The following is a 21869-nucleotide window of genomic DNA, read 5'->3' on the forward strand; positions in this document are numbered from 1 at the left end:
GTGGTGCTAAACTATACGGCGTCGCATGCGATACCATATTAACACCGCGATTCAGCTGCGGCTGTGCGGCGTACGAAATGGGTGGTATACCGACTATGTTATCGACGGCGCGCGTCGAGCAAACACCTTCCTGTGACGATAACCGTCAAAGGAAGGTGCGTCATGCTCACGGAATATTCTAGTGGAGGAAAAAGCGAAAACACTGCTCATGGAACCGAATTTCCGTCCTGTGTTATGTTGGGCATTCACACGGCGCCGAATATCGAGGGTGATACGTACTGCGCACTTAGCAGACGACACTTAGCAGATGACACCGGCAGCGTCTTTCCCTGTCGTCTGCTACGGAATATATTGTGGCTGTGTCGCAGGATGTTCCCCACGGTTAGCAGTGTACGTGAAGCCGCGACGTGACAGCAGGAAACTATGACGTTTTTCGCATCATATGCGTTTCCGAAAATCGCAGCGCTTTATAGCGCGCATGGACATGAACTCGTGGACTTTAGGTGTACATTTGTCGCTTCCTCAGCGATATACATTGCGTATTTGCACGAAAATTGCATGCCCGTTACAAAGCAACAAACGTGACGTCGCGTCACACGTTACGTTTCATTTCGATTTTAGCTGAATTGGAATTTTCGTGCCGTCTTCATTATAAACACACACGCAAAAGAAGAAAACTCATGAAAATAAGTTCAACACGGATTTGGGTGCGCGAAGCGGGCACTATACGACAGCACTAATTTTATACATCTGTGTTTCATATCATTGTTTTGCGATGGATTCCAACAAAGTTAGCATCTCACGGCTACGGGTCCACGCAAAGTGACGAAAAAACCATTAGAGGCCAGACAAGTAAAAGACGCCTCATTGATTGATTAGATGGACTGTGTTAAGCATTTTGTACAAACGCAGAACTAACACATAATCTATAAGAAATTTATCTTTTCTCTCTCTCTCTCTATCTTTTTTTCTCTACTAGACCTGGAGTAGCTTGTCCTGTGGTGAGCGGGCTCACATCTCAATTTTTTTTCTCCTACCATCATCATCATCACCACCACTAAAGAAGTGTGATATGTCAAAGCCTAATAAATACTGAGGTTTTGATATTAAAATTTCTCGATACTCGTAATCCAGGGGAACGCGAAAAGTCTGTGCATTCAATGCGCAAAACTTCACAACGCACCAGCTAGTGTTAAATTATTAGTTTACAAATCCATAACTAGGCCAGCCCTGGGATATGCGAGTAATCTATGTGATCTCCACGAAAGAGGTCCAAACTGAAAGGATACAAATCCTGTCATATTTTCCGCGTACAATAAGCAAGTATCAATAGCTGAAATAAGATATAAAGCGGAATGAGGTACATTAGAATAACGCTGAAAGATCGACAGCCTAAAAATGTTTCGTAAAATTTTATTTTGTATTTTTTTTTATAAATTTTACAAAACATTTTTAGGCTGTCAATCTTTCAGCGTTATTCTAATGTACCTAATTCCGCTTTACATCTTAATTAATTAATTAACATCTGGTCTCTTAATTCGGCAATGTCTGGGACGTTTGGCATGGAATGACCCAAGGGTCAGTTGGGTGCTAGCTGATACGGAATGTTATATGACACCTAAACTACAGGAAATGTCATTGAGGTGTCAGTCCATGGAAAGTCCTAACCTGCTGACTTATTTGTGCGTGATGTTCTTTCTTTTTCAAGTGCGCTAGATGGTGCGATATGAACTTGTGATATGCGCATGTAAACCTGTATTGTACGCGTGTAAAAACCTCCTGTTGCAGCCTGATAAGCCTCGCAGTATCGTTAAATATATTCGCGCGACACACAGTAAGCACCAACAAGTGACACCTTTTGGGTAGCACAGCACAACCACTTAGGGACCCAAATAAAAAATATGATTTTTTTTAAGTACACCCCCATAGAGAGCCCGAAACTCAAAGGAAGCCTAGAAAATGAATATGAAACAATAAAGAAATAATGAAACCGACATAAACTTGAAAGTCTAATAGTTAATCTTTTTAGAGCGCTTCCATTGATAGTACGAGCTCATGCAGTTCCTTGAAAGAGTGTGTCAGGTTTATGTCTGCGAAAGGTAGACGTACCTTCTCGTACCGCAACAAACATGAAATAGACAGCAAGAAACATGAAAAGTCACATGCACATTCACGCAAAAACGCGTGCGCTGCAAAAACAATGATGTGCGAAGAGGCGCAAACCGGCGTACAGCTGTTCGAGCGTCAAAAGAAAAAAAAAAAAAAAAAAGGAGGAAGAATTTCGCGGACGTTGGCGAAATAGATATCTCACCTGCTGTTTTTATGAAACGATGCCTTGGAAGAGACCGGTATCCAAGCGTACGACAAACACTAGGGGCTGCGTTCACACATGACAAATCCATTGATGCACAAAGACACGCCAAACGTCAACCACACACACACACAACACACACAACGTCCTGCAACAGTGCGAACACAACGCGGAACACGCTTTGCCGCTCCGCAACCTTCGCTAGGCCGCACTCTCCTGCATGATTTTCCCTATGTCTCTCTCCTAGGGAGAAATGTTCGCTCTCTGCGATTCCCTAGATGTTGCAAAGAAGCCCACCTTACGATGGTGGCACTTGGCGGAATTTTGTAAGCTTTGAAGGTACTCTCTGGCTTCATAAGTCCATTTCTGCTTGAAACGTACAACTGGATTAACAATATTTGGAAGCTCATTATATATTATGATAACTGGCAGTAAAGAAAATCTGGTTGTAACACTTTTGCCGTTTTTGCGTGAAAAAATATTACGAAACTGTCTATTGGTGTACTCCCTGGCCAACGACAACAAGGCCAATGCGAGTGCGACAAACATACGATTTAATTGTTTATTTTATTTTATTTTTTATTTTGTTAATTTTTAATTTCGATTATTTTTCTTCCACTAGAATCTTCCGTGAGAATGTTTTTCGGGTGTGAATGCACGGTAAGTGGTGGAAGCACATACGCCAAACCCATTGTGTACGCGGCGTTGGGATCTGTGCCGCATGCGGTTTGTCGCGCGTATTTCGGAGCACGCTGCATGGCCGGGCAGCATTTTGCGCAGCGCGTTCTTCGCTGAAATTTCGCACCATGCGGGTCGGTCCTAGAGCAGCAACACGTCGGTTAAATAAACAGCAACTGTATTGTACAGGGTGTGTGCAGAAAAAGTAGCCCCACGTTTTTCGCACATAGCACGTCCGTCGCATATGCGAACTTCTGGCGGCGCACGATTTTTATTTAAGTTTGGTTTTACGCAGTTTTGGGTTGTGCTTTATTTGGGCTTGATTCTGTCGCTGTGGAACACCCCAGCACTCATCATAATCATTAAAACAAAGGCTCGTTGTGTCTGTGTTTATAACTCTAAGGCGCGCCCATTAGAAACATGCGACAACAACTTGGGACATTTCGTGCATAATAAACGAGAACTCCGCAAAAAATTGGACGTGCTGGCAATTTTTATTCGGGAAATTTGATACGACGTGATACAGTAAGGCACAACATTTGTTCGGACAAAGAAGCGCGGAGGCCTCTTGGAAAGAAGAAACATTGATGGATTCGCAGAAAGGGATTTTTTTTTTTTTTTTTCTGCTATATATCGCGGCATCTATACAACATGATTTCCGTCTGGAATACAAGCAATGCGAAGTGTGTCGTATTGCTGCCAGTGATCGCTGTTGCTCCTCGTAATATTATACAGGTTTTTTTTTATTCGTTAGATATTTTTTATTTAAAAAAAAACTATCGGGGAGCAAAATAGATGCCGGTTTTTTTAGTTGAGTTTTATGGCCAGGCGAACATTCTCTCGAAGAAAGTATGTAACTGCAAGATCATCAACTACCTAAAATTCATTAATTAATTCTTTAATTAGGGTATTCCGCGCAAAATAGCGAGACAGCAGAATGGGAGATATATTCCTCCTTGAAAGCCATTCCACGTTTTAAAAACAATTAAACGCGCGTGTGTTGAAATAACCGTAGCTGAATTTCGCTATGCAAAATGAGAGGGAAAGAGAGATACATGATGACGATGATATGGGGATGACTATGCAAATGAGCCGAAACACGAAGCACGCACTTTTCGAGCGCAGAAATGACGCGACCATCTGGCCAACAGATTAGCGCCTACAGCAATCAGCTCCATCGCTCCAAAGCACGTGGTCCTGTTACGTGGATTGCCTGTCGCGCTTTCTGTTTTTTTAAACCACTTGTTTTTTGTTTTTTTTTGCCATAGTTTCTCACATCATGTGTGAAATAAAATTCAATTAAAAATTCAATTCAAAAGTGCGTAGTTCTTGTTTCGGCCCAATGAGCGGAAGACATCCCCATATCATCGTCATCATGTATCTCTCTCTCATTTGTATAGCGAAATTCAGCGATGGTTATTTCAACACATGCGCGCGTTTAAGGATTTTTTAAAACGTGGAACGGCTCTCAACGAGGAATATCTCTCCCGTTCATGCTATCTCGCTTTTGCGCGAAATCCCATAATTATTGACTTAATTAATGAATTTTTTGGTAATTGGTGATCTTGTTGTTACATACTTCCTTCGAGAGAATGTTCGCGTTGCCATATAACTCAACTGCAGAAACGGCATCTATTTTGCTCTACTAGTTTTTTTTTAAATACAAATTATGTAACCAATATAAAAAATAAAAAAAGTCTTATTTTTTTACTGTACAACCGGAGACACACCCTGTATTAACCGGAGACACACATCTTGGCTCCGTATATACGAGTTCATCCAACTTGAAGACAATCAAGTTTCGCAAAAACAGCTCATAGCCACAACGGTTGCCTTGTGGTCTGCTGAGTTCTCATTAGGTGCTAAGGACTGCTGGGTTACAAAACCGCTTGAACGAGTGCTGGCGCAACTGTCGAACAGCTTTGCAAGACTGCCGACGAAAGACAAGGAATAGAAACGACGTTTTAACAAGTGATCTAATAACCAGCCTCATTGATAATGTCTCCTAGAAACACTTATCTGACCCGATCACCGCGCTTATTGCTGTATAGTATACAAGTGGCGCAGCCTCAACTGACCGTTCTCGCCACTGATTCTGCACGTCCATCAACCGAAAGGGAGCTCAGCATATTGCAAGACAGCCGGTGCCACCAGAGACTGACCGGAAAAAAAGAAGCCTTTGTTTTCGTAGCAACGATATGGGTGTGTACAGGGTTATTCTAGCAAACGTTACACATTTCGATCGCACTGTAAAAATAGAAGACTAGGTTTGATTCATCCTAGACTTTGCAGACGGATAGCCATTTACCTGAAGTTTCATTCGGATTTTTTGTAAGCGCTACGGTCATGTAGAAAGGACATTAAAAATAAAGCAAAATCTCGCCCCATGCATTTTCAATGGCCTATCCCACGCAAACACCGCCATTTTTTCTTGTGTCTGCTTCACATTCACATCACTTCACACAGGTAGCGCTGCCTACAACGATGTCACATGCCGATTCTGACGTTATGCACCAATCCTCTTGTTCTAGTCTTGTTTAGTATTCTGGTGCCACCTGTGTGTGGTGAAATGAAAATGAAGCAGACGCAGCAGATAATGGCGGCTTTTGAGCGAGATAGGCCATAGAAAATGCATAGAGTGAAATTTTGCTCGATTTTAAATTTTTCTTCTACAGGACCATAATGCTCACAAAAAATTCCAACAAAACTTCAGACAAATGGCTACCAGTCTACAAAGTTTGGTGTAGGATAAACCCCGTCTTCTATTTTTACGATGCGATCAAAATGTGTAACGTTTGCTAGACTAACCCTGTAGATGACTACGTCTGACTCCGGCAATCACAGGAGACATTCAACGCTGCTACGAATTAAATCGCGCAGTATTCACCGTCTCCGTGTCGTTGGGTGGTATCAATTTTCTTACACTACAACAATGCGGAATCGTTTACAAATATCGTACACAAAGTGCAAAATAGTTGTGTGCGCTGAGTTTTAAAACGACCACATTCATTTAGGATCAATATAAAGGCGCTTCAAGACATATATCTTGGATGAACAAAATGGGAGAAAGCGAGCAAACCGATGTAAATGTGAGAAGGACAATACTTCCTTGAGCCTGAGGAAGCTATGAAGGACGGAGGCGGAACCGAGTGGAGAACAATTTTAATACGAGAAAAGTTACAAACGGGGTTGAGGTTACAAGGAGGCTATGCCGCGTCCAGGCAAGGCAGTTCTAAATTTACAGATCCAAAAGGACCTTGTATATTTATCCCATCCCCCTCAAATCTTGGCAGTTCGGTGTGTATAAATTACATAAATTCAGGAGCATACGAATAATGCGAGGAATAATTATAATAACACTTCCCCATAGTATGCAAGCACATGAAGACCATATGAAGAAGAAAGTCGGCCGGATGGGTAAATATACTTCGTGCGTGCGTTTGTAGGTTGTTGTTTTGTTTTGGGAGTAGCAGAACTAGTCAGGAGACAAGTTCAATTTCTCCCTGGTTTTCTTTTAAATAATCAATCAATCAATCACTTCGTGCGTGAAGACCTACACGAACCGTGAGCCCTTTCTCAAAAAGACAAAGTCAACACCTTTTGTAAGGAGGGTTTGCCGCGTGTTCTTCTGCAGGAATCTAGATAGTTTTGCGGTAGCATCCGTAATCTGCCCATAGTATAAATAATTTATTAATAATGAAATAAAATTCAATAATTAAATAAATAATTTCTATTACATTTTTTTAACAAAATTTTTTCGTGTTATTTCCCTCCAGTTTCTTTTTCTTTTTTGTTGTTGTTGTACACTTGCTGTTGAGTATGTACATGTTGCCTGGCCCACCCCCCTCATGTAATGCCCTCTGGTGCCTTGAGGTGTATAGAAATAAATAAATAAATAAATAAATAAGTATACTCGTAGAAGGTTTGGTTCACATAAACTTTGCCTGGGACACAACCCCGTTTGTAACGTTTCTTGTATTAAAATTGTTCATTGCTGGTTTTCGAGCCTTCATGTCCGCTTCGTTCCCTCTCATGTTGCTTCCTCAAACTCAAGAACATGTTGCATTTCTCGCGTCCATCTTGTTCAACGAAGGCAGCACTTCCAAAGTAAGGTGAAAATGTGCTAACAAAAACATTGGTCGTCGGACACTAACCTTATGTACAGTATACACTGCTATAGGAACACACCTTGGGTTTATCACGGTAAAGACAATGACGTCGTCATGCGGAGTGAGCTAAATTCATGACGACCAGGACACTGGTGTTCCAACGAGCATAATTAAGTGTATGCGTCTGTACACTACACAATGAAATCTAGACAACAGGTACTTGAATGTGTGCAACATCTCACTATATGTTTTTCAGGTAATTCAGTACTTGCTATATCTCTTTTAAGCAGATGGCGAGACGAAAAAAAAAAAAAAAAAAAAACATGGCGTCAATAAGATGCAATTTAACCACTTCCGAAGGCATAACAATAATCACAAACCTCGCTCACGCTGCAATAAAAGGATATGAAACCCATCTCTCAGCGCTTATACTCTTTTCTTAGAAGTTATATAGTCTACGCTCATAGCTGGCAGAACAGGTGGTTACCGTCAACGGTCGCCCTGCAAGTTTTCCCATGTTTAGCCGTTGACCAGTGGCAAGTTACAACCGATTTGTGTGGCTTTTTTTTTTTCTCTATTTGTTCCAGCGACAGTTAAATAAAAAAGGTAGCCGACATCTTTCGTAAGAGATAGAAAGCGGATGCAAAAGCCAGTTGATGCATGAGCTCCAGGTTAACTTCGTCGCCTTTATCATCGGTAATTTGCATACGTCTTTTGAGCTGTCAAGTCATATGCTTTGTATCAAACCAGCCTTATGACTCGTGTTTCAGGAATGATGATGATCATCATCATCATCATCATCAGGAATCCGACAGAACATCCTCGCCGCGCTGTATACAACCAACCGCATAAATGTGCTCGATCTCCAAGTGCAACAAGGTAACATCATGAACATTAAGGACCGACTGTAAGCCATCAACATTCTCATGAGCGCAACACGGTGAAAGAGCACATGGTAAATCGTTATCGTCAATCCTGGGTGTGGGGAAAAAAAAAAAGAGTTTGGAACGCTCTCAGCATGTGCATTCCCGTTGTTGGCCTGTATAACATCCATACAAAAAAGAAAAGAAGAAAGAACGTATGCAAGGTCTCCTATATACGGAGCAGCAGCATTCGTGGATTGACTTGGATTGGATCGTGAATTGGATTCGTGGACGTGTCCCGCAGGAGTGCTGCGTCCAATATTCGGTATTTAGCGTGGGATCGAGGAAGGAACCAGGAGGAGAACCGCCCACGGAAAACTGAAGCTGAAATGGAGGCCATAGCCATATGCGACATCACCTCTATATAGTCTTCCGGTTTCGGTATTACTATACGGGCATCTGCCGTAACCGTCTAAAGATTACTTCTCGGAAGTCCTGGATAGATGTACCCGTAGTGTGTGAGAATGGCTCTCAAGTGACGTGTGCAAAGCTTTGATCTGTTCTCTTCCTTCACATTTCTTCCTGCGGGGTGCTTTCACGGGCGTTGCAAAGGGTTGCAAACGGGAACCCGTGGGGGAAGTGATGCCACACCCAGTTGAGAATATTTTTCTAGCACGATATGCCAGTGCACATACTGCAGACAAAGGCTAATACGGTGCATAGTGCGATACATTGAAGAGTTCTCTTTTTTTTCCCACTTTACGCCCTTTGTGCTTTGCAGAGATGGCTATATAGGACTGTCCCAGCAATGGATTCAGCAGTGAAGGTACAAAGTGTGTGCAAAGTATGCAACTGGGCCGTCGATTTTCGACGAGATTACCGAAAGACCCGTCTGCATGTCAACGTCTTTATAGTGTTATATAGTGTCTTCCAGTTTGACACGCAGTGCGGTGTGCATAGAGAGCATCGTCTCTGTCGGGTTCCGAGACTGTCCTCTGTCCTGGACCATCAATGCCCCAGAGGCCTCCCAGAGTGGGCGCAAGTGTCAGAGATATTTAAACGCTTTGATAGATATACGCTCCGATACCTAAACAAAACAGGAAAAAGAGTTATTCTTGTATGCCTAGCTCCCAGTTCGCGGAATACACACCCACACGCCTGCGTCAGGTGCTGACGCCAGAGATGTGAGAGCTATGCTCATTTCCATTGGTTCTCGTAAGCACGTGACCTCCCTCCTGCACCGCCTCATTGGCGGAGGTGCCTGATGCAGTGGTGTCAGGGCCGGTTTCGTTTTCGATATGCCAATTTTCCACGCTATACGTTTATTACCCCCTTTGATGTAATGTTTGGAATGCACGCTCCGGTCTATACGCAAATAACCCATTGCTTGATCTTATAGGGGGCGGGATATGTTGATTAAAAAGAAGAGAAGAGGAAAGAAAGCTTAGCCAAGCAAAGAGCCAGCTTGCTATTCCTAAAAAAAAACAGAAAAAGAAAAGAAAGAAGAAGGAAACTGAGTACACAGCAACGTGCCAATGTCACGGGCTGTTCATGAGCTCTGAGTATCTGAAAAAAAAAAAAAAAAAACGGAGGAGAGCGCTGGTGACCACTCAGTGGTTGGTGCGCAGGACGAGGTCAAGCAGAGTGACCAAAGAAAATACCTCACAGCCAATTTGAAGTGGATGGTGTTTCGATGGTGGACATGCTGTGTGTGCTATACAGGAGATTGCGAGGGATGTCAGCTTCCACGCTGCAGATAGTACAGCTATAGGGGAACTTAAGTGCCCATATGGCCGCCAAGTGTCGCATCCCCCTTTAATGTTTGTGGCATCTTAAACGAGTTCATATTGATTGTTGTGCAATTGCGTACTTTTCCGATACGCGCAGGATCGAAGGAGTGAGAAAGCCACTTCGAGCGTGTGTTCTATCCCCTATAGATACAGAGACGCTATGTACAACATGCAATCATACTTCTGCATATAGAACGCAGCAGCTGTGTTCTCTTACGCGATTCGAGCAGTAGGTGAGGATACGCGAAGCACAAAACCCCTATTCTATGGAACATCTCCACGCATGATGGTTCTCAATCAATCAATCGATTGTTTTCATAATTTTTATTTTATTTTAAATAATTTTTATTTTTATGTTGAAGAATATTTAGTTTAAAAAATATTTTTAGTTTACAAAATAATTTTTATTAAAAAATATTCAAAAATTTAGTTTAAGTTTAGTTGTTTACAAAATAATTTTTATTAAAAATTATTTAAAAATTTATTTTTAACAAGAATTTTTATTTATAAAAGTAGTAGTAAATTTTAAAGTAGTAATTTTAAAAAAGTAATTTTTATATTTATTTTTAATAATGTATAATTTTCAATATTTTTTTATTTATACGGTCTACAAGAAGATTTGCTTGGCGCACGTATCTTGAAATACCGTTTATCACTCGTCTCGTAACGGCTCCTGGACATGTGAAGTGGTGCAAGCGGGTTGTTCGGAACCGGGTTCCTATCTCTCACCATGCGCTCGTCTCAGAGGTTATACAGCTGGCGTGTTGCACACAAGCATGATTGTGGCTGTATGTCTAACGTGCACGCATCCAGTTTAGCCACCAAATAAAACGAAATTCCGAGTGCGCCATGGTATAACGAAGTTCAAAAGTACGGTTTCTCCGGGGTGTCTCTTAGACACGTACGGTTTCTTGGGTAGCATGAGGTTCTGCAGCAAGGGGGTAAACCTCACCCCAGCACAGCTGTCGAATAACGTCTTATACCCCCGTCACACGGGCAGTCTTCAATGATCATTGAAACCAATGACCATTGAAATTGCGTGTAGTGACACCAAGTGTGTGACATGTCAACTTCCCAAAGAGTATTGGATTCAATGTTCCCCGACAGGTTGGCACGTTACAAGTTGGGTGGCGCTAGACGCACTTTCAATGACGATTGGTTTCAATGATCATTGAAGACTGCCCGTGTGACAGGGGTACTAGAAAGTATATAATTGGCACTGGAAAACTGAGCTGGGCTGAATTACTATATAGGCGAGATCAATATCGCGAAGATAGTTGTTGGCACGATCTTCCGTATACGATCAAATCAACGAAATCTCAGACCCGAAGAGTATACGGTTTGCTCCGAGCAACATAATTTTATTTAAAATGGAGCGCCGATGATATTTCAGAGTCACGTAAAGAGGTCGACGCAGTTCCATTGGAATACCACGTGTTGTGAAACGACACTCATTGGTTTAATTTTTTTAAGTTTTTATTTTTTAATTTTAAGTTTTTAATTTTTTTAATTTTAAGTTTTTAATTTTTTTAATTTTAATTTTTAATTTTTTTAATTTTAAGTTTTTAATTTTGAAAGATTTTTTACAGTTTTTAATTTTTTAAATTTTGAAACAGTTTTTAATTTTGAAAGATTACAACGCGCCCCATTATTTTTCGCAATATATTTTCATTCTCGGAGGACAATTTACCGCCCTTCCCAATTCGTGGACAACCAGTAAAAAAGCCGTGTACTCAATCGCTGGCGTGATCAGTGTAACGAAACGGAAAGCGTCGCATTGCGAGTCAGATTTCGTCAGATAAAACAATGTCAACGCGGGCTACCAGATACAGAAAGGTACAGTATGTATACAGGGACAGCTCGAGGTATGGGCATAGTTGTAATTTAGCAAAGTAGCTGCATGTCTTCGATGTCGGTTATGTAGCGTTGGAACTGAAAAATAAGACGTTTGCAGAAAGACACCAATAGCTTGTTCTTAATCCAAGTTTATAAAATCCGAAATATAATTGACGAAGAAAAGAAGGAAGTATCTCAGAAGAAGATACCAAATAGCGAATCTTAATCGACCGAAGCTGTTAACGCTGTTAAACTGGCTCCGAAAACGTGAAATGGATGACATCGCGTTGCTCATCTTTCATTTGGCAGCTCCCTTTATCGTATCAATCAATATAATTTATCGTTTCCGTAGTGCTGCCAATCTACTCAAACTTTCCCTTATCTGTGACTTTTTACGTCTTTTGGATCGTTCAACTGACCTTTGAGCAAAACCAGCGAGGGTCGTGTAATTCACCTCCCATCTTCCGCGTCGGACCCGGTTTGGTTTTTGTTCCGAAACCTGTGGGGTGTGTGCAGGTACACATATTCTTGTGTCAATGAGCGCAGTGGTGTTTTTCCGCGTATACATTTAAAAGGGACAGTTGGCCTCCTTATCACATCTTACAGAAATTATATAGGGACACCAATTTCAATTATATTTATGAACACTTGAGATCTCTCAAGTGTTCATAAATATAACTGAAATTTTTCGGGACTTCCACGGCAACATCGCAATTCACGCTGAAGGTAATAAAATTGCTTTGGAAGGAATAGACAACAGCTTTTTGCCCACTCGTTTTTTTTTTCAAGTTCCGGGTATAGGACTATTCGTCCTGTTACGACCCCTAAACGAAAATAAATGTACTACTTGCGACACACTCGTCTCAATAGACTCGGGCCATTCCGCAAGTACTGGTGCAAGAAAATGTTTATATTTTCACAATGCCACTCAGCGTTGTCAATCTTCATGCACTGTCACTGCTCTTGCGTACAGCTAACCAGTATGCCCTCTCGAGACCGCTGTGCTGAGGTCTGTACAGAGCATGCGCCGTTTGGGGGACCTATGACGTCAGATATCTACTTTCACGGTTCGTTCCAAGAAAGCAGACTAGCAGCTTCGACACTTCCGATGAACGATACCTGAAAACCTTCAGAAGATTCTTAGCCCCTTATAGGGAAATTCGAGATGTATACTGTGAGACACTCGGGGCTTTCCCGTCCCCCGCAAAAAAACAAAGGCTTCCAAGTTAAACACATTCCTCCAACTTCACAAACATTTTTCTAGGATCCAGGGCATTCCGAAACCACGGCGATGACCAGAGAGATAGCGTGATTGCGTCGCTATCTTCAATCATTTGCCAAGATAAGAATGTTCCATGCTGTCCATTTAAAAGAGAGCGTCCTCACGGCCTACGAACATACACACTGGGCGCTCTAGCACGAACCTCGGGATCCAGCCACGAGGTTTCGACCAGCTGCGGTCAAGATTTTGTTTTGTCAAGTCACTATTTGTTATCGGCAGATATCAACAATGACGCACGTGTTACCGCCGCGAAGAGTGTCTGTTGGGTTTGTCTCACTTTCGATTGCTGTCATTATTCTTGCCGATGCCCTTTGTTCCCGCGAGGACCCTATCGAGCAGGGACTGCTTTGAGCGCCGCCGGTGAGCATACACGTCCCTGCAGAGGTCGCGGAAGGCTTCGGCCACTTGAGATACTTGCTCTGACGCGGTCACTTCAGAGAACACGTCGTCCATGTCTTTGGCCAGGATCTCACCTGCGAGAAGACAATTTAAAATCGTTCCACAGAGTGCTGCGCGTGAATCAACGCTGAATTACCGTTATATACTTCAGAAAAAAAGAAAAAAAAGCTTTTGGGACCATGGTTGAACACCCCCGCAGAGAATCGATCACATTCGCGTTTAATTTTGATCAATCGATTTGACGCGCCATAGCCTCAGCGTATTCAATTTAGAGCATTTATAAATTTGACACCGAGACACATTACCACCGAAACCCACGCGACGTCAGTCCTCCCTCTTACCACGTATAGTTTCTAACCGCATTTAAAGTGGCATCCAAGTGCGAAAATGTCTCCTCACGGAGTGAAAGATCCCGTTACCTTGACAGAAATACAAAAGGAACGAGATAGATCCGTTGCGTCGTTCGTCGTTTTTGCGCGAAGGAAAGCGCAAGTTACGCTTTCCCGAAGGAGAGAACGGGAGAAGAGTGGAAGGAGAAAAAGGAAGGAAGGAGAGAAGAGGGAAGGCGGGAAGAGTGGAAGGAGAGAAGAAAGGAAGGAGAGAAGAGGGAAGGCGGGAAGAGTGGAAGGAGAGAAGGAAGGAAGGCGAGAAGAGTGGAAGGAGGGAAGAAAGAAAGTAGAGAAGGAAGGAAGGAAGGAGAGAAGAGTTGAAGGAGAGAAGAAAGGAAGTAGAGAAGGAAGGAAGGAGAGAAGAGTGGAAGGAGAGAAGAAAGGAAGGCGAAAAGAGTGGAAGGAGGGAAGAAAGGAAGTAGAGAAGGAAGGAAGGAAGGAAGGAAGGAGAGAAGAGGGAAGGCGAGAAGAGTGGAAGGAGGCAAGAGGGAAAGAGGGAAGAAGGAGGTAGAGAAGAGGGAAGGCGCAAATTGCAGTTTCCTCCGCGCATAAATCAAGAACGACGCACCGGGTGAATCTCGTTCCTTTTGTATTGCTGTCAAGGTAATGAATGGCACCTTTCATTCCGCTAAGAGGAGTTAAGTGTTTAGTAGCCCGTACACGCTGCTCGCAATAAAGTACCTTCTTCGGTGCTGACTTGACGCAAATGTATAAGGTCCGCTTTGTTAGCTACGATGCAGACTGGCGGAGGCCCCACAGGCAGTGTTCCATTGCCGCTACTGTTCATGGTTCGGTTCGCCAAGGTACTGAGCAGGTGCTGCCGAAGTTGGCGGACGTACTTGAAGCTCCCCCGGTCAACAATGGAGTACACCAGCATAAAGCCATCCGCCCACTGAAGTGTGTCCTCACGTGGCAGTTCACCGTCGGCCTGCAATGGCACCCAAGACATACTGTAGAAGTGGTTTTTTCCGCGTGGAAAATATTTTCGCGTTTCCGAGCAGAGCTGCTTTGAGGATTGATTCGCGAGAACTTAAATTCGCGGCACAGGTTTCCGGAAGTGCTTTGCTCTTGCATATCGTGCCGCCGTCAATACTCGGGCATATTTCGGCACGTACTAAGACATCCGTTGTTCACGTGGATTGTGGCATTCTAGGTCTATTCCTTTCTCCTCCTCACAGAGATGGGAGGAAAGGCCCTGTCAAATGGCCTTTAGGGACCCTGTAGGAGGCCATAGTACTGGCCGTGTGCAAGTTAGCCAGTTTATTTTAGCAGTTCTTATTAATTATCACTCGGGGCTCTGATCAGTTCGGTTGAGGCGTGGTACTATCATTCAAGCTGGTTTTGAGAATGCGGGGAAAGGCATGTTCTGGCTTCGTGGTATATTGCATGTATAGTGCAAAGCGTTTATAGGAGTAACAACAGCGTGATGAATTTTCATTTCTTTTCATCTTGCCTGATGGGATAAAACAATCTTCTGCGCTTGCTTAAACTGCCTATGCTACATGGAGTAGAAAGGGTCAGGTGGTCGCGGTATAGCGTCGAACGCCGAACGATTTTCGCCCTCATATGGCCAGAGTTATTCGCGGGAACTTAAATTCGCGATTTTGGAGGTGTGCACGAAAAACGCGAAAAATAATTCCGCGCGAAAAAAACCACTTCTACAGTATATGAATCTACGCGCTGTACGTCACACTCATTTTTGCCTCACTCGATCGCTATCGTGAAAGGCAAGGTCGGTGCTGTAACCCGACGTTCTTACGGATACATGCAGTCCTAAACGTCTGCACAGCCTTCTTACACAAACATCGTATATTGTGGAAGGGGAGGAAGGAAGCAATCGACGAAATATATATCATGCGCGCATGCCAGATTGCATGCCAGAGAGCATTGAGGAACAAATCGACGTAGATAGAGACCTGAGTACGCGAACGCGTCAAGCTCTGACGTCAGAGCAGTCATTTCTACTGGTGTGTCATGAGCACGTGACTTCTCCTGTGTTGCCTCACTGGCGGACACCCCATCGATGAGAATAATTGCCTTTCGCAGTTATTTGGCATAACACGGGACCAAATGTATCGACTCGTTTAATACCCCACCTCAGACGACAAGCCCAAAGGCCTTTGGGGAATTGGCCTTTCCGAAAAATGGCATTTGACGACCCTGCAAGACGGCAGCGTAAAGGCCGTTTTTAAAATTTGTCCTTTATACGCTCAACGGAGCTCCTCAACGATCCCAACGGAGTACTTTCGACAACAGCATCGGACCACATCGCTTCTGACAATGCTCAGGTGAAAGATGAAACATCTAAATGCGACCAAAAGAGTCCGGATTCAGAAACCACGTTGGTAAGGCTTTGGTAAGATGACAACTTGAGTACGGGGGTACAGAATGAAACAGAAACAAACTATAGATGGCGCAATTAACCGACAACAAGAGGCTCCCTTACGACTCGTCTGACAGGGGATATATATGCTCCATAAAGGCCATTTCAAAATCGAAAGGCCCTTTATGTCAACTGTCATTTATAATACAGTCCGATTCGTTGTTCGCAGATTGAGATACAGGGTGTTTCACCTAGTGAGCTAAAAAAATCGGCCCACGTTGCGGGGTCAACGATTTTAGGGGAAAGGGTTACAAGCCTTACCCACGGAACAAACACGGGCGGTGAGTGCGGGAATCAGATCTATCTTCTCAAAAATGAGGTCACCCGACGGCTCGTAACCCTTTCCCCCCTCGTGTGGCACGTCAATGTAACCTCCTTTCTTCGCAGCTTTGCGCTCAAACTACGAGCCGTCAAAAAAGAGGCGGATCCAAGGGCTCATTTCCAAGGATTTTCGACGAATTTATTTCGGCAATTACCATTGCATTACGAGTGGGATTATGTGTTATACTGAGTAAAATGACCACGGGGAACCCATTTCCGCAAAGAAAACGTTAGGTTGCCTGGGGAAATTTCGGAGTTCAATTCAAGAAATTAACTTTCCGTCAATTGAAATGAAATAAAAATGTTACCAATATGTGGCAAAAGTTATTGGCAGAAAAAAATCCCTTGACAGCATGTCTCTGTGGGGCCTACGTTTTTTTTACTATGAATTTCTATCATGGTTGATGGACCACCCTGTATGTATGGTAAATGAGAAAATAGGAAGACTCACTCTTATGCATGTGTCCAAGACCTCGAAGAGAACCGGCTCTCCGTCGACCATAATCTCGCTCTTATAGCGATTCTCTGTCATCGAAGAGATATTCAATGGGAAAAAAAGGTTCATTCAATGAAGTATAACTCTATGTAATATACTCACCCGAATGATGGTCATACTCGCCGATGTATCGTTTGGTCAGAAAACGAACGATCAGAGCTGAAAAAGAAACAAAGAAGCGATATATTTCGGAACAAACATTTACTCATTTATTTATTATTTATATCTGTTTCGCAGTGAAATGCATCGCATTTTATCGCGGTTTTCGAACGTGAGAGAGGATATTTTTTTAATTTCAACCTTTGTTCTACGATTAGAACGACGGGAAGCTATTTATTAAACACGCGTTTCAACACACGTTTCAAGGTCGAGGTGGCATTTTCAAACCAAGCAAATTAAGTGTGTTCTGCGGGTTAAAGACGACGTTGTTTACGACATAGATCTTGATTTAAATAAATTTTAATTAGCGTATCTTTGAATTACACTGTGAACAAAAAGTGAAAGAAAAGAAACGTAGAAAAACAATTAGCACTGCACACCACTATTTCATTCTTATTTCACATTCGTTATTTCTGAATACTGCGCTGTCGCAGTTTATCTTTTTTTTTAGCATAGTTTAGTTCCTTAGTAACTATATACCTTTTATCTTCATCTATTAATTTCTTTACGATAACGAAAGCCTTAAAGGAGCCACGACACAGGAATCTGCTGCGGCCAAGCTGACTACTTTATAAAGTCGAACCACCGCACGACAGCTGAAATATTCGCAGGAAATATAAATTAAAAATAAAACTCCCATTAAAAAAAAAAAGAACAGTCATTCCGGTGGTATCGTGTAACCCCACCAAAGAAACCGCTACCGAAAAAAACGGTCTCTTAAAGTGAATTCTGCGACACTCCATGTCGACGTCACCGGTTCTTTCAGAGTGATTTTTTTCTTTTTTTTTTTAAGAATTACGCCACCTGACGACTTTCCCTTTTCTTTATGTTTTCTTCCTCAAATTTTCGCCACCTCTCTCGTGCAAACGGTGTTGCGAAATGAGCGGCTGGCAGTCAGACACAACGGGTTCCCCCCGATGTATCAAGGGAATGGGGCCTATTTTCGGGTGTCCAAGTTTGGGGCGGTGGGCGCAGCAGAATTCCTTCCAGTCGTGACGTAATCTGGTGATGTCTGTATCCACCAGGTGTATACGCGTCAAAAAGAAGAAGAAAAAGAAGAACAAACGTGACCGAAAACCGCGCCACAGCGAAGGCTCCCGCAAGGCGCATCTACACTCGCTATATGAAGAAACTGGAGCTATAAGGACAACGGACAGGTGGACCGGCTGCTCCACTACAACAATATTTTCATTTGTCGAGGCATCTGCTTTTATACAGGTTTGTCATGCGATCAGAGGGGAACATATAAACACACAAGGTTGGTGGTGGGGAGAGGAAACAGAACAGATTGAATATCTCCATCATTTACGCTACTTACTTACCTAAGTACATCAGTTCTACTTGACTAAGTACGATTCGCTGATACATTTTGCTCCCCATTCTTTCCAAATTAAGAATGCTTCGAAAATTTTCCGTTCATCGTTTGACCTGAACCCGCCCTTTATCAGTGTTGTTTCTTTCTTCCTTCTTCTTCTTTTTCTTTTTTTCAGCTTTGGTTCCGGCTCTATATGTACCAACCGGCCCACTGAGCCATTCAATCGCATCTACACTGTAAACTGAAAAACACCCTTATGGGTGTAAATGGCTTGTCCTATAACTGACACCTCTTTTTACACCATATGGTCTTAGAACACCCTTTTCAGAGGGTGTATTCTGTGTAAGACACCCTTTGAGGAGGGTGCTTTTCCTTGAAAATGCCTTTTTTTGCACCCTTTAAACACCCTTTTAGGAGGGTGTTTAACAACTTTACACCCTCCTAGAAGGGTGTTTAAAGGGTGCAAAAGAAAGCATTTTCAAGGAAAAGCACCCTCCTCAAAGGGTGTCTTACACAGAATACACCCTCTGAAAAGGGTGGTCTGAGACCATATGGTGTAAAAAGAGGTGTCAGTTATAGGACAAGCCATTTACACCCATAAGGGTGTTTTTCAGTTTACAGTGTACTCGGCCTGTAAAGCGTGCTCCGCCGTCCACACCGAAGCTATGCAGTGAAGCCAGCTTGCCGGTCACCAACACGGGTTTCATTTTCGACGACAGAAACCACAATTAGAAAAGGTCTAAAAAAAACAACAAAGGAGCGGTGAAAAGAACAGGGGATCTGGATGACAGGTCGTGCAAAAACAATCCCTGCGTGACCCGAAAAAACTGCTGGGATGAGACGAAAACGGAGCCTCGTGACGTCACGTGTTGACGGCGGCGACATTGCATGACTCGCCAGCAAGAATGAAAAGGGAGGCAGCGAAACGTGTACGGAGAATAACGCATTGTGCTCCTGATCATTAATTTTGGGTTCAGGTTTGGGGATGAAAGCTATGCTCTTCCGCTTGTAATGTGTAGATGCTTGGTAGTGAGGCAGACATGAAGATTTCGGGTCTGTTGCTGTGAAGACGACAGCACTGCCGGTGAAGTAACGGTGTAGATGTGTAGCAGTGAAGTAAGGATGCCAAGGATTGCAGCAAAATAATGATGACGCTGTCATGGTTATTGGCGTGAAAATGACAGATACAGTAGTGAAGTAAGGGTGAATATGACTCTTAGTGAAGGTATCGTGAATAAGGATGAAGCTGTCATGGTTATTGGCGTGAAAATGACAGATACGACAGTGAAGTAAGGGTGAATATGACTTTTAGTGAAGGTATCGTGAATAAGGATGAAGCTCTGTCATGGTTATTGGCGTGAAAATGACAGATACAACAGTGAAGTAAGGGTGAATATGACTTTTAGTGAGGGTATCGTGAATAAGGATGAAGCTGTCATGGTTATTGGCGCGAAAATGTCAGATACAATAGTGAAGGAAGGGTGAATATGACTTTTAGTGAAGGTATCGTGAACAAGGTAAGGCGTGAGGCTAGTATAGTGCGAGGAGTGTCGGAATAATAAAATTTGATTTTGAGGATAAAACGAACACTATATCCAACGCCACACATAGAACGTGTCCAGACACTGTCGGCAGAAACACCCAGAAAAGTTTTAAAAGCGATAGAACGGCGCTTAAACTACATAAAAGGACAAAGAAAAGAGACAACGCACAGCAACTGACTTGCAACAAAATGAAAATGGACTGTTGCCAACAAGCCCAAATTGCCACCGTGATCCAGACAATAATGCGTGACACGCACTTTGAGAGCCGGTCTCCTGACCTAAAGGTTTCCTGGACAAACACTGCGAGCTAATCAGCAACGACATTATTTGTTTAGCCGCAGTATTCTTAGAAAGAAACGAGGGAAAAAAAGAGCGCTTATTCTAAGCAGCAACACGCAGGCAGCTGCCATCCGTCATTCGACAGCTGAGATCACGCGGGTCCAGCCTCAATCGTGACATGTCGCGTGTGACCCTGAATGCATTCGTCATAGTAGACGAAACCTTTATAGGCCTTGTAAATAAGCTATTCGCCGCCGTGTACTGTGTGACGCCGCGCCTGCAAATAATCCCCAGCTCGGGAGGTGAATGAAGGGTATGCTTGTGCATGCAGGGTCGTAAAATACTTAGCGCTGCAAGCGAACGGTATAAATAATGTTGCTTGTGCACCAGCATAGATCAAAGGCTCCATTTGTGCTGCACGCGCAGATGGGGTATGAAGAACATGATTATGTAACATCGAGGACGTGGCTTTTTTTTTTTTGCTTTTTTTTTATCCATCAGTTAAGAGAGAGAAAAAAGCAACACATATGCAGTTGCAGTTTCTGGAACTTGTTGGATGACTTTGGAGGGCCTGCAACAACCTAAAGTTGTAACTACACCGAAGTATTGTTACCTGCTAAGAGCACACTCCGTGTCCCCACTCACTTTTATCGGTTGTATTTTAGCTTAATTTTACGCGTATACCTTTCATGAGAGTACGCCCGTATTAATAAATTTCACGCGAGTCCACACAGCGCAGAAGAAACCAGGTATATCGGAGCTTGAGAATTCACGCGTAAGTATTGTCTTTCGACAATTTACGTGTGAACGATTAAGTCGTCTCATTGGTGCCCTTGATCTGCACTGGGATAATTTGCGAGACACTGGTAACTGTCAATTAATATATCATGCGCGAGGAATCGATCCACGCTGCGTTGCCCGGATGATATGGATAAGACACGGATCTAGCGATTATATTCCAATTTATTTGAAACGCATTTCTCATAGTTTTTGGTAGTACATAGAACTCACCATAGTTCTAAAGCTTCACTATCGAAAGCTCTGTCATCTCGTCACTTTCACACATTTGATTCATAACGCAAAAATATTCCTTGGGCACCAAGTATGCGGAAAGAAGGTGTTACAATGACAACGTATTTATATTTATATGAGCAGCTTTCTGTAGCTGCCATTTCACTAGAAACAGCCAAGAAATCTGACGGCACATCAAGTAGCGTGCTAGTCGATTACATAGTACACATAGCTTGCATCCCTTCAACGAAAGAGTAGCGAGGGAAAAAGAAAATACTTTCATCAAACTAGTTGTGCACAGTGTAACGGAATAGGCCCGGGCACCTCGCCACAATGATACACCGGAATGGATGCATTGATTTTAAGAAGAGATCAGCGCACCATCCAAGGTAAGCGCAATTAGGCTTAGCACCGAAGATGAGTGAGACTCACCGCTTTTTCCGACACCGGAGGCTCCTAAAACCGCAATTTTCACTTCCGATAGGGATGACTTTTTTCTCCGAATCCCTCTGATAGCGTTAGTGCTCATCTTGTTATCCTAAAGTCAGCTCATCCCGAAGAAAAGGTGGCACCGCATCGTCGTCTGCTATAGGGATGCTCCTCGAGGTCTTTACCTCTTCCGATGCCAGACGGATGTGACGTAGCCGAGGAATGGCTTCCGCTCTGCGGTTTCGTCTGCATCCTTGGGCGCATGAAAATATGGT

The 21869-nt window shown here is 43.1% G+C and overlaps 2 protein-coding genes across 8 annotated transcripts in view; both read right to left on the reverse strand.

Moving 5' to 3' along the window:
* Positions 1 to 2490, reverse strand: part of LOC135401697 (uncharacterized) — a 180837-nt gene extending 178347 nt beyond the window's left edge. For 3 of the 7 annotated variants that reach the window (XM_064634228.1, XM_064634224.1, XM_064634221.1), the window contains exon 1: positions 2312 to 2487. The gene's annotated coding sequence lies outside the window, so the exon portion shown is untranslated. Of the gene's footprint in view, positions 1 to 2311 lie in introns of all 7 variants that reach the window. The other 4 variants (XM_064634227.1, XM_064634225.1, XM_064634226.1 and 1 more) reach the window with 2 other exon arrangements.
* A 9781-nt stretch (positions 2491 to 12271) lies between these two features.
* LOC135401699 (ras-related and estrogen-regulated growth inhibitor-like) lies at positions 12272 to 21771 on the reverse strand. Its single transcript, XM_064634231.1, has 5 exons — positions 21598 to 21771; positions 16960 to 17016; positions 16813 to 16886; positions 14339 to 14585; positions 12272 to 13342 (listed from the first exon to the last, which is right to left on the reverse strand). Exons 1-5 carry the CDS (start codon positions 21692 to 21694, stop codon positions 13143 to 13145), a joined length of 675 nt encoding a protein of 224 aa, XP_064490301.1. The 5' UTR covers positions 21695 to 21771; the 3' UTR covers positions 12272 to 13142.
* Between the last annotated feature and the right edge of the window lie 98 nt (positions 21772 to 21869).

This window comes from Ornithodoros turicata, chromosome 7 (genome assembly GCF_037126465.1).
Source record: "Ornithodoros turicata isolate Travis chromosome 7, ASM3712646v1, whole genome shotgun sequence".
Classification (NCBI taxonomy): domain Eukaryota; kingdom Metazoa; phylum Arthropoda; class Arachnida; order Ixodida; family Argasidae; genus Ornithodoros; species Ornithodoros turicata.

Coding starts and splice junctions, on each gene's coding strand:
- LOC135401699 (XM_064634231.1), bottom strand. CDS start 21,694: ATGAGCACTAACGCTATCAGAGGGATTCGGAGAAAAAAGTCATCCCTA. Junction 17,017..21,597: donor CTCCGGTGTCGGAAAAAGCG/GTGAGTCTCACT, acceptor TTTCTTTTTCAG/CTCTGATCGTTCGTTTTCTG. Junction 13,343..14,338: donor TCAAGTCAGCACCGAAGAAG/GTACTTTATTGC, acceptor GTCTTCTCGCAG/GTGAGATCCTGGCCAAAGAC.